The following is a 12,245-nucleotide window of genomic DNA, read 5'->3' as shown; positions in this document are numbered from 1 at the left end:
GGCTGTTGGCTCCGCGCCGGCCAGACCCCTCCCCTGAGGGCGGGGCCAGAAAATTCACAGCTGGAAAGGGTGGAGCCCCGGCAGTGCAGCTGGAAGGGGGCGGGGCCCGATGCGCGAGGCTAGCCGCTGCTGGCTGGGGGCGCCCTGGGCTGCCATAAAGTGAATGGGCGCTGGCGGGGGGTGGCAGTCCGCGGCGAGGCTTACTCTCTCCCAGCGAGTCCGGGAGCGCCGGAGCGGAGCGGCGGCCCCGGGCTCAGGGGGGCGGCCCCCACCCCGGCCGGGTGCCCGGCCTCTGGCCCCTGCTTGCCCTCCAGACTGCGGCCGCCGCCGCCGCTGCCGGGAGTCTGCCTGCTGCGGGACTCACTGTGAGTGCTTGACCATGCGGGGACAGGGGCTCACCGGGCAGAGGGGCCATGGCCGGACTTCGGGATCCCTAAAACGGGACCTAGGGCGGCTGAACTGTAGAACGGTGCCTGGGGAACAGGTCGAGACTGGGAGAACGGACTGTAGACCTGGGGCCAGGACTTAGAAAAGGGGAAACTTAGAGCCAGGACTCGGGGGACTTAGAAGGGGAAGATTCGAGGGATCCGAAGAGAAGTCGGAGTCATGAGGTCAGGACAGGAGCTCTGCGAAGCGGCGCAGCGTTGGGAAACCAATTATCAGGAAGCTCCCTGGGAACCTGGGGCGCGGGGCCGACAGCCCGGGTGCTAAAAGGGTTGTGGCCAGCGGGGGGAGCTGGCGGCGGCCGCCCAGCAAGGGGGCAGTTGGCAATGCCAGACGCCCCCGGGCTGGGTCTCAGACTCCAGGGCCTGGGAGCAGGGGTGTGTTAGTCGCACACGCTTTTCTTCGTAGCTGCTTTGCAGTTGGGATAGGAGCCGTGTTGTGAGAACCCGACAGCGACCGTGTCAGATGGCCGCTGTTCGGGCTGCAGGGCCGAGGTTAGGTAGTCCAAGTGACCAGACGACGGGTCTGGCGGGTCCCAGGGCCCTGATGGGTTCCGACCTGGGAAAGCCAGGGAATCGGACGGAATGTCCGCCGCGCGCGGTTCTCAAAGCGGACAGAATGTCCGGGGAAGCTAGGTTGGTCTCTCTAGAGCAGACGCTGTGTCGGGCAGCGGTGGACAGAATGTCCCTGGCCGAGTGGCATGTTCATTACCCAGCAGCGCCTGGCCAGGGGCTGCGTGTACGGTGGGGTTCGCTGTGGTGGGTTGCCTAGAATCCCAGTTCACACTTTGCAAACTTGTCTCTCTGCTAGGGGCTGCGGGGCAGGGAGCAGGGACCGAGAGTGAAAGCTGATACGTGGCCTTGGGTTGGAGTGGCACCCGGAGACATTCCCTCTCCAACCTAGATTAGACATGTTCCGAGCATCACCCCGGACTTCCAGAATCCAGATTTGTGGAGACGGAGCAATGGTGGGACTGCTAGTGGGAATCAAAAGTAGGAAAGGAAGGAATGACTCACAAAGGGCAAGGAGGGGGGCAAGGAGGAGCCTAGCACAAGCCCCTGACAGCTTCAGTTCCCTCACAAACTCAGTCACCCCTAATTCCAGTACAGCTGACCAGACACCCCACCCCAGACTCTGCCTGGATTTCACCAGGCTAGAGTCTCCTTTCCCACAGTAGGCAGGAGCCCAGGCCCAAAGAGAAAACTGCAGCCCTTTAGCAAAGCAAACTCTGGGGTCTTGTTTCCCTTTTTGCTTCCTCAGTCCCACCAATCTCCCCACCACCCTGGTGGCTGAGTTGGAGACACACGGGATCCAGACACTGGGATCCAACACAGGACCCAGATTGCCCTCCATCTCTGGTTGGGAAGGATGTCTCAGCCCTACCCAACTACCGTATTTGCTTTTCCTACAGCTGGGAGAGGGCCCTGATTTCTTTGGATCCATACAATGACCGCCCACTCTGACTCCAACTCTTTACCCAGAACCCAGTTAAGCTGAAGGGAACAAAGTAGAGGGAACTCTTCTGATCTATGTAAGTAAGCAAACAGCCCGTTTTGCGACTGAGTTTCATGGGGACAAGTGCAGGGTAATATATTCAGCAATGAGTAATCTAAACAAGTGGGTTCCAACCTTTCTCACCCTCACCACACTCCCCATACGTCTTCCCCACACTCCCACTTCCACTCCTTAATTTTAAAGTTCACTTATCACTGGCTAGGACATTGTTTTCCAAACTCTTTTGTCCCTCATCCCTTTTTGATAAATATAGAGTCACATCCCAGTCATTCCCCATCACATTTTGATACCCTTTTCAAGGGGCTTGTGCTCCTATTGTCTTTGGAAAACACTGAAATTATGGGTGAAATGAAGGGATCTGAGTCAGGAACGGAATAGGGAAGGCGTTACAGATGGTGCTCTGAAGACCATACCCCTAGATTCTGCTTTTGCCAAAAAGGCAATGGCATTATAATAAAGATGGCTGGAAACAAAAGACAGAACCTTCTCTTGTCCCTGCATAAAGTTGTTTAGCTGATTGAATGCCTGGTCACTGGCTCTTAGGAAGAATGTCATGGACCTAGCGAAGGGTCAGAGAATGGTGGCAGAAGGAGGAGCTAGGGGCTGCTGGAGAGAGCAAACTTGAAAGTTTAGGCCTCTGGAAAGTGAGATAGGATGGAAATCCACAAAATAAGGAAAGACCTAGATAAGCAGATTTGTTTGCTCCCCAGATCCTGAAACCAGAGATGAGGGGGCCTCTTAGAACTGGAATGATGCAAGCACAGGATGAATGGGAAAATGTTCCTTGGCACACAGTGGGCAGCAAACTTCCCGAGCTCATTTCCAGGGAGGTGGTAAAGGCAGGAAGTAGAAATGGAATCCCTTAAGGGCTTGGAAGGATCAATGCATGTCAGAGCCACAAATGGTAGCTGGGGTGGAGGGGGCGAGGAGTGGCAAGAGCTCAGTCCCTGGTCTTAGGAGAACTGGATTAGAACCTCTTCAACCTCTATGCTGCTGCTACTGCTGCTAAGTCACTTCAGTCGTGTCCGACTCTGTGCGACCCCATAGACGGCAGCCCATCATGCTCCACCATCCCTGGGATTCTCCAGGCAAGAACACCGGAGTGGGTTACCATTTCCTTCTCCAATGCATGAAAGTGAAAAGTGAAAGTGAAGTCGCTCAGTCGTGTCTGACTCTTAGCGACCCTATGGACTGCAGCCCACCAGGCTCCTCCGTCCATGGGATTCTCCAGGCAAGAGTACTGGAGTGGGGTGCCATTGCCTTCTCCACTTCAATCTCTATAACCATGGACAAATTTATCTTTTAGAGGTGAAATGGAATGGTCATTCCTGGCATATAAGGTGGTTGTAAGAGTTCAATGAAATCATGTATTTGGAAGCCCCTTTGCAAATGGAGAAGAAACACAGTAATAAGAAACATTACTGATATTATTATGCTCAAACTGTAGGTCCACTGTAAGCACAGAATCTTCGTTTGGAAGGGTGCCTCTCAAACCTTAGATCAGCCTGCTAGCATCCGTGGTACAGCCACAGGAAGATTCTCAGTGACAGATGGGACACCCTATCCTAGACTTCAGATGCCACCCACTATCCCCATCCCTCCTTGAGAAGAGTTCTAGGGAACTCCCCAAATGCCTACTCTCTCAGACCAAATATCCTGATCTGATCCCTCCCTGCCTCCAGCTCAAGGATGTGAATATGGGCCCAGAACCCAGGTCCAGGAATAGAGGGCAAGGGAGGCATGCTGGAGCTAAGTTGGGGGTGAGCATAAGAGAAACACACTACTCAAATCTTTTCTTCTCCATTCAATCTAAGTGATGCTTCCTAGCATGTAGGGGAGGCAACTAACCTGAAGATGGCACCCAGGTCCTGAGCTTTGGGAATATCTAGAGTGTCTAGTCTCTGGTCACTGACAGGGACCCATGATGAGTGATAGGGAAACAGAAGAGAAGATGTGGGGTGAGAAAGCCACTCTTAGAACTCTCCCTACTACTTTTCCTCCCCTGAGGCCTTCTTTACTTTTCATCTGTCAGTTAATAGTTTCCCCTTTCCTATTTCTCCCCTGCCCAATCCATTCTGCTCATCATTGCCCAAAAAAGATCCCAAAGATATTGCTTTTAAGTCACTCTCTCTGCTTGGAGCGCTGCTTCTCAGTAGCGGGTTGCAGGGGGCAGTATAGGAGTGGGAGTGGCATGACACTGCAGGCTACACTGGGTCCATCTTCCTGGTGTGGTGATGTCACTTGAAGATGTCTCTTGGAGATTTGAAGAGAAAATATTATTTTTGTATTAAATTATACAGAGTGAAGTAAGTCAGAAAGAAAAATACCAATGCAGTATATTAACACGTATATATGGAATTTAGAAAGATGGTAACGATGACCCTATATGCAAGACAGCAAAAGAGACACAGATGTAAAGAACAGACTTTTGGGCTCTGTGGGAGAAGGCGAGGGTGGGATGATTTGAGAGAATAGCGTTGAAACATGTATATTATCATATGTGAAATAGATCGCCAGTCCAGGTTCGATGCATGAGACAAGGTGCTCAGGGCTGGTGCACTGGGATGGACCCTGAGGGATGGGATGAGGAAGGAGGTGGGAAGGGGGTTCAGGATGGGGGACACATGTACACCCATAGCTGATTCATGTCAACGTATGGCAAAAATCACTAAAATATTGTAATTAGCCTCCAATTAAAATAAATAGATTGATTTTTTTAAAACAAACATGAATGTGGGATAGAATGCAAAATTTGCTTCCAATTTTAACATAAGGCTGAAGATCTCAAAGAAATTTCATACTGGCGGCAGCTCTTTCAGGTTGTACCCCTAGTTTCCCATACTATATTCTCTCTTACTAGTCTTAGGGGAGTTTTTCATAGAAAAGCTGAGAATTCTCTAGCTGAACCCCAACCCTTTGCCCCTCATTGGATGCCTCCACAGCCTGACCACGTTTTTCTGATGATCTCCCATTGCCCCCATCGAGACCCTGGCTCTTTTATTTAGAAGCTTCCGCTGCCTTCTCTGCCTCTCTAATTTCCAGAGCAGCTACATTCTCTGAGCCCCAAAACTTGATGCCACCTTACACGGGCTTCTGTGTCTCTGAGCTTCCACCATCTGAGAGTCAGGCCCATGCAGTCCATCATTTTATCCTATGCTCTGTTTGCCTCCCCAGACTGTAAGCTCTTAGAAGTTAGGGTCTTGTGCCCTTACTGTTCTTGGGTATCTTCTCTGACCGTGGGATTTCCCAGGCAAGAATACTGGGGTGGGTTGCCATTTCCTTCTGCAGGGGATCTTCCTGACCCAGGGATCAAACCTGCATCTCCTGCTTGGTAGGCAGATTCTTTACCACTGAGCCACCTGGGAAGCCCAATCCCTGATTTACCCCTTGATAAAGTAAGTGCATCAAATCATTGATGCCTCCACCTGAGTCTTAGGGTTTCCTCTTGGGGCTGTTGAACCTTGTCCATGGCTGTCTTCCTTTGCTTTCATTTGCTCACAGCAACTCAGGAGACCAGACAGTGTGGATGCTCAGCATCCCTAATGTACATGAGGCTGTGTCCACTTAAGGGCCTCACTTTTAGTTTCAGGTTCCATCCTGTTAAGGGCTCTCAGATCAGATCAGTCGCTCAGTCGTGTCTGACTCTTTGCGACCCCATGAATCGCAGCACGCCGGGCCTCCCTGTCCATCACCAACTCCCGGAGTTCACTCAGACTCACGTCCATCGAGTCAGTGATGCCATCCAGCCATCTCATCCTCTGTTGTCCCCTTCTCCTCCTGCCCCCAATCCCTCCCAGCATCAGAGTCTTTTCCAATGAGTCAACTCTTCACCTATTCACTAACTTACTGCTGGCTGAGCTGAGCTACAGCATTACAATTCCATCCCCTCTTATCTTCCTTTTCATTCAGTCTCTGCAAGAAAAAGGTTTTCTCCCATTTCAGTTCCAGGGTGTACCTTGTGCTTTGGGCATTGCACTTACAACTACTTGGGGGCTCTCTGGCTATGGCCCTCGTCTACCCTTTGTCTTCAGGACAAAAGTGGGTGCACATGAAAGTAACCTTCTTGCCATAAGTTGTGTCCCTTAGAAATCATGGCCTCCCCACTATAGCCTCTCTGCTCTGGGGCAGTCTCTGTTCTCCCACTTTAATTATCTTGGATATTTTGTCCTTACTGTGGTCCATGACAGCTTCCTGTAATTCCATGCTGTATTTCAGAGTCAAAGGTCACCTGCAAGCCCTCTATTCTCCCTAGGGCTGGGATTGTCACCTTGAAACCAGTGGTACTGGGCTATGTATCTATCCCCTGCAGGGCCTGTCAGAAAGGCTTGGGTGGGGCAGGAGGCCCCCCACCCCAAGAGCTGAACTCAGCACCACTGTTATCTCTTGACTCTCTCTGGTCTTTCCTGGTATGTCTGACCAGCATCAACCAAACCTGTGGCTTCTAGACCTATTGCTTATCCCTGTCCACTGAGTGAGGCGAAGTCCCTGGCTGCAGTCCCAACTCCCCAGCTTCCCGACCTCCAGCAGTTTGGGGGAGCTTAATCCTCAGCCAGCCTGTCTCCAGCTCAGACAACAGCTTGGCGCCCCCAGCCTCTGCCTGACCAGCCCACCGGACACAATCTGCTAGAGGCCTCTGCCCCCACCCTCTCTCTCTCTGTTGCCTTCTTGGCATTAGTGTTCCTACCTTTTCAGCTTCATAGGCAGGGCCCTTCTCAACCGCCTTTCCTCTTGCTGCTATTACTAACGCAGTCAAGAGTCTGAAGCCTTCATTCTTTCCTCTCCTACCCATCCCGGGTCCCCAGATTAGCTCCCAGTTTGGGCTACTCCACCCATGTGGCTGTTTCCTTATTGACTGGGCCCACTTTTAGGTTTCGAACAGAGCGCTCACAACACACACATGCATCCCTCTCTAAAATCCAGCATACTCACCTTTATTCACAGAGCAATTTTTCACTGGGAGACAGAAGCTAGGGAGGTGAACCAGTCAAGCAAAGGCAGAGACAAAAATGATCCCTTATTTCTGACTCTATCCTGAGCACCTTACTCAATGCCTAGCTCATAGAAGGTGCCCAACCTTCTCATTTCAATAAATGAGAAAAAAACTTGGATAGAGTTTGACCCCTACTCATTTTTAAATGTTATGTTTTATTTTAACCTCTTCACAATACTGAAGAGAGGTAGAGAAGGAATTATAATCTTACTTTTACAGATGAAAAGAACATGCCCAGAGAGGTAATTTGCCAAGGACACACAGCTAGTAAATTGAGGATCCAGGACATGAACTCAGATCTTTTGAATCTAAACCTAGTTTCTTTGCGGTATACCAGATTACTTTCCTGGGTCAGGGCGGGATTGGGGGGGTGCTCATCACTTTCTGCCCCCACCACGACCCCATCCTATTCTTCCAGCATTCTCATACCTTCCCCCACTCAGCCAAACAGGCTATCCCCAGCAGCCACTGAGCATAGACCACTTCGCTGGCTCCTCGGGCTTCCTCCTCCCCCACAGAGTCCTTAGTTCCTGGGACTGAGAGCTGAGGTTCAAAGGGGCCAGGAAGGGGGAGGGGGGATAATGGCTAGCTCCAAAACAGCCGAGGCAGCTGTCCCTGTCACAGAGAGAGGAGACTGTGTGACGGTGTGTGTCTGTCTGCCTGAATGTGGGGGCACATGTGTGGGAGAGAGTGTGTGTTTGTATGCCTCTAGCTCCAAGTCCAAGTGCTTATTTTGTCTGAGAGGGGGCCTGTATTTGTCTGCATATGTGTCTGTCTGTCTTTGGGAACACACAGCCTGAACTCTGCTTTCTCAGTCTCGTCTTTTATTCTGGCCCTTATCTTTCCTCACTCTGCCTCCCTCTGCTGAAATAAAGGGTGAAACCAAGACACAGGTATGGAATGCTTGGGGAAGGGGGAGTTTGGAAAATGGGAAGTCTGGAGCCAAAGCAGACTGGAAGGATGAATGGCAATCGTGGAATTCAGCTTTTCCTACAGGCAAACCCAACTGTCCTTCTTTTCCCAGCTCTGCATTGCTCCTGTGGGCCTCTGGAGAAGTCAGGGGTGTGGTTTGCAATTTTGAGGGCATCTTAGGGTATGAAGAGATTTCAGAGCACCCCTTTTTCCACCTGTTAGTTCTAAGCCTCCACAGCTACTTGGGAAGAGCTACTAGTCCAGGCTGCTCCAGGTCCCTCCCAAGGGCCTCTCCCTTCTATGGGAGCATCATCAGCCCAGTCCTAAGCCTCTGACTCTGTCCTCAGACCTGGAAGGCGAGGGAAGCTGAGCCCTCCCATCCCTGGCCTGACTTCTCTCCTTCCTTTGGGGTTCCCTTCAGCCCTGCTTCTCCAACCCTAGGAAGGGGTCTAAGGTCTAGTCCTCTCTGCCTGTGGAAAGAATAAGGACTGTTTCTCAGCCTCCTGCCTTGACCTCTGTCCCACTCAAACTAGCTTGGTGCGGGGGGGGGGGGGGGCAGCTGTCATGTCTGAGCTGGTTGAAGGGGGCATTACCATGTGCAAATACAGGCCACTGCCCATCTGCGCCTCTCTTAGAAAGGCTCCTAATCAATTCAGAGCAGCCAAGTGACACACGTCTCTATCTGGGCTAATCCGCCACATTAATGCCACCTTGCACAGCCTGCATTAAGTCCCTCTTAATGGGGAGGCAGATGGACCCCGCCCCCCTACATAGCTCTTCACCCCTGCTCCTTGGTCCTTAGCCTCCATTGGTTCTCCTCTGACCAAGAGGCATCTGGAGTCTTGAGTCCCACTAGTGCCCCTTTCCCTTCCTCCCACCAGAGGGGGCCTGGGAGAGCTAGCAGAAAGGGGGACCCTGCAGGGGGAGACCTGGAGGAGGACCCAGGCAGGCTCCTGGGCAATGTCAGGAGAGATTTGGCATGGGGAGTAATGGTCAGAAGTGGCTTTTAAGAAACCTACACCCACAGCCTGAGGTGGGACTTCAGGAGGGCGTGGGAGAGAGTGGTGACTCATGGGGTGCAATGTACAGAAGCAGACAAGATTCTTAAACTTGTTTTTGATCCTAGAACCCTTTCTTCAAATGAAGTCTCTCAAGAAAGCATAAATAAAACCGACAAAAGCAGGGCTGCCCTAGTTGAAGCTGACCTGAGTAAGATCAGGCTAGATTTCTATCCCTGAGGTTAGCTCTGAGTTCCAGTCCCTGAGGGAGTTTGCGGGGCAGGGAGGACCCCAAAGAACACAGTTTGAAAAAGCAAACAAAAGCATATCTTAGGAATCTCACAGACCTGATTCAGATCATAACTCTACTACTTACAAACTTTGTGATCTTCATCATTACTTCATGTCTCAGTTTCCACGCCTAAAAAAGGGTGATCATACCTAACATTGATCCATTCTTGTGAGGAGAGATAATGAGGTGAAGGCACATAGTTAGTACTCATAAATGATAGCAGTGATTCTCCTTACAGGGAAAGTATCAGGTCTGGTTCAAAAGCAAATCCGTCCCATGGGAGAGTGAATAACACAGGTTCAGACTGGCTGAGAGGCACGTTTGAGTTTATGGGGATATTGGGCATTCGTGTGAGAGGGAATTTGATTTTTTAAGGATGTGTTGTGTGGTATGCAATGTGCTATAGTGAGGTTTTCACTAATTCAATGATTATTGAACACCAACTGCCAACTGTTCTAGATGCCCAGCATGGAACAAATCAAAATCTAGTGTGTATAACTGTGTATGAAACCTCTGAGTAGGCACCTTTCCCCACTTAGGCTGCTGTTTCCCCATTCTAACCTAGGGCACCTCAGATTAGAAGGGTAGCTTTATGTTGGTGGTTGAGAAAGGGGAAGATGGGGAAACACTTCTGTACTGGGAACGAGATAACCTGGAGATTTTATTCCCATTAACCTGGTCTGTGTCTTCTCTTACCTTCAGAGTTCTCGAGCCCCCAATGGAGTTCGGCCTGCTGAGCGAGGCAGAGGCCCGGAGCCCGGCCCTCTCGCTGTCAGATGCGGGCACCCCCCACCCCCCACTCCCCGAACACGGCTGCAAGGGCCAAGAGCACAGCGGTGAGCGCGCCCCCTTCTGGGGGTGGGGGAAATAAAAGCTCCATCCCTAACCGGGTGGGACCCGGGAGTGGGAGCCCGGGTGCGAGGTGGGGGGCGGCCCACGGAGGAAGTCCCCGAGCCAGGGAATCCGCGCAGGCAAGGATGTGCTGTGACAGACCCCACCCCGGCTCCCAGATTCGGAGAAGGCCTCGGTTTCGCTGCCCGGCGGCTCCCCGGAAGACGGTTCGCTGAAGAAAAAGCAGCGGCGGCAGCGCACGCACTTCACCAGCCAGCAGCTGCAGGAGCTGGAAGCGACCTTTCAGAGGAACCGCTACCCCGATATGAGTACGCGCGAAGAGATCGCCGTGTGGACCAACCTCACCGAGGCCCGCGTGCGGGTACGGACCCTCGGCGGTCTCCCTCCACCACCACCCTCCCTTCCACCTCGGGCCTCCCTCTCGCGGGCCGCTCAGCAAGCAGCTTCGGAAACGGCAGCCTGTAGTTCTGCCCTGCCTGCCCCTTCCTCCGACCCAAAATCCGACGTCCCTCGCCCAGGGCCCGCTGCCCCCACGGCCTTTTTTCCACCAACCTCCAATCTCTTCTCTTCCTCCACCCTCTCACCCTAGACGGAGCGCTTCTTCTCCCTTGGCACTATCTCTGGTTCTTCTCTTCACCTCTCCTAGACCCCTCCTGCTGCCCTCGCCACCCCCCAATACTGTCACCCCCGTCTCCGTCCCGCATGCGCTCCTCCCCAACCCCGTGCCGTTGCTCCACCACCCCATTCTCCTCCAGCCACCTTATCTTCTTTATACTCCGCCCGGACCCGGACCCCGCTTGAATTCCCCACCTGGGCGACCGGTCCACCAGCCGCCCTGGGGGTCCAGGTCCTGACTACCTTCCTCCCACGCCCGCAGGTGTGGTTCAAGAACCGGCGCGCCAAGTGGAGAAAGCGCGAGCGCAGCCAGCAGGCGGAGTTGTGCAAGGGCGGCTTCGCGGCGCCGCTCGGGGGGCTAGTGCCGCCCTACGAGGAGGTGTACCCCGGCTACTCGTACGGCAACTGGCCACCCAAGGCCCTCGGCCCGCCGCTCGCCGCCAAGACCTTCCCGTTCGCCTTCAACTCGGTCAACGTGGGGCCTCTGGCTTCGCAGCCCGTCTTCTCGCCACCCAGTTCCATTTCCGCGTCCATGGTGCCCTCGGGCGCGACCGCCCCAGGCACCGTGCCTGGGCACGGGGCCTTGCAGGGCCTAGGCGGGGGGCCCCCCGGGCTGGCTCCAGCCGCGGTGTCCTCCGGGGCCGTGTCCTGCCCTTACGCCTCGGCCGCAGCCGCAGCCGCCGCCGCCGCCTCTTCCCCCTACGTATATCGGGACCCGTGTAACTCGAGTTTGGCCAGCCTGCGGCTCAAGGCCAAACAGCACGCCTCTTTCAGCTATCCCACCGTGCCGGGGCCGCCGCCGGCCGCCAACCTCAGTCCGTGCCAGTATGCTGTGGAACGGCCCGTCTGAAGGGCGCTGCCCGTCGATCATCCCTGAGGGTGGGGCGGTAATTCACAGCCTCGACGGACTGGGGTTGTTTTGACTGGCTTGCCCCCGCCCTCGGGGTCTGAGAGGAGAGCCGGGCAGTCGGGGTTGGGGAGGCGGCCGGCTCAGGAGAGAGCCTTCCCCCACTCCCAGGCCTGAGGGGCGGACTGGACCCTTAGTCCGAGACCCTGGGACTAAGGCCAGGAACAGGGACCAGTTCCCCGGGGGGCCAATTCACCTTTGGCCCACCTCGCCTTCTCCAGACTCCCTCTCCCTGGTTTTCAAAGATAAATGAAATAAACGTGCGCGGACTGTCAGAGGCCTGGTGATTCAGAGTTGCGGTTGAGCTCCCTCCCCTCATCCTTCCCCATTTTTAAAGGAGAACTGGGTTTACAGGAAAGATGTGCGGGTCGAGGCTTCTAGAGCTTCAGTCCTCAACCCCTCAACCCCAGGATGGAGAGGCCTGGGGATTCCCGGAGCCAAGCGGCGCCCGAAGCGTGCGTGTCTGTGTAGGTGTGTATGGCTTGGACAAAGCTGGTACTGCAGCGCCGCCTCGTGGTCTCATGGAGGATAACTGGAAGGTCAGCTTTGAAGTGTCAATTCTGGAACTTAGGAAGCCTACGACTTTAGAAATTTACTCCACCTTTGCGCATCTGTTTCTCACTGTTCCTATGAGGGGCTTTTGCCTCTAACAGCAATAAAATTCTGGTCTGTAACAGACATTTATTAAGTGCCTAACAGGCCTAGGATTCTTATTGAATG

The 12,245-nt window shown here is 53.6% G+C and overlaps 1 protein-coding gene across 2 annotated transcripts; it reads left to right on the top strand.

Annotated features, from left to right (window-relative positions):
• Positions 1-153: 153 nt before the first annotated feature.
• PITX3 (paired like homeodomain 3) lies at positions 154-12,221 on the top strand. Of its 2 annotated transcripts, XM_019988474.2 has the most exons (5): positions 154-365; positions 1,856-1,975; positions 9,854-9,987; positions 10,162-10,364; positions 10,881-12,221. In XM_019988474.2, the coding sequence occupies exons 3-5, from the start codon at positions 9,870-9,872 to the stop codon at positions 11,466-11,468; spliced, it is 909 nt and encodes a 302-aa protein (XP_019844033.2). In that variant the 5' UTR covers positions 154-365; positions 1,856-1,975; positions 9,854-9,869; the 3' UTR covers positions 11,469-12,221. The 2 variants fall into 2 exon arrangements, with proteins under 2 accessions (XP_019844033.2, XP_019844032.2); XM_019988473.2 differs by lacking the exon at positions 1,856-1,975 and having other exon boundaries at positions 155-365.
• Positions 12,222-12,245: the final 24 nt, after the last annotated feature.

The sequence above is a fragment of the Bos indicus genome, chromosome 26, assembly GCF_029378745.1.
Source record: "Bos indicus isolate NIAB-ARS_2022 breed Sahiwal x Tharparkar chromosome 26, NIAB-ARS_B.indTharparkar_mat_pri_1.0, whole genome shotgun sequence".
NCBI lineage: Eukaryota > Metazoa > Chordata > Mammalia > Artiodactyla > Bovidae > Bos > Bos indicus.
The sequence above is the reverse complement of the archived record's forward strand: the minus strand, read 5'-3'. Positions and strand labels throughout refer to the sequence as shown.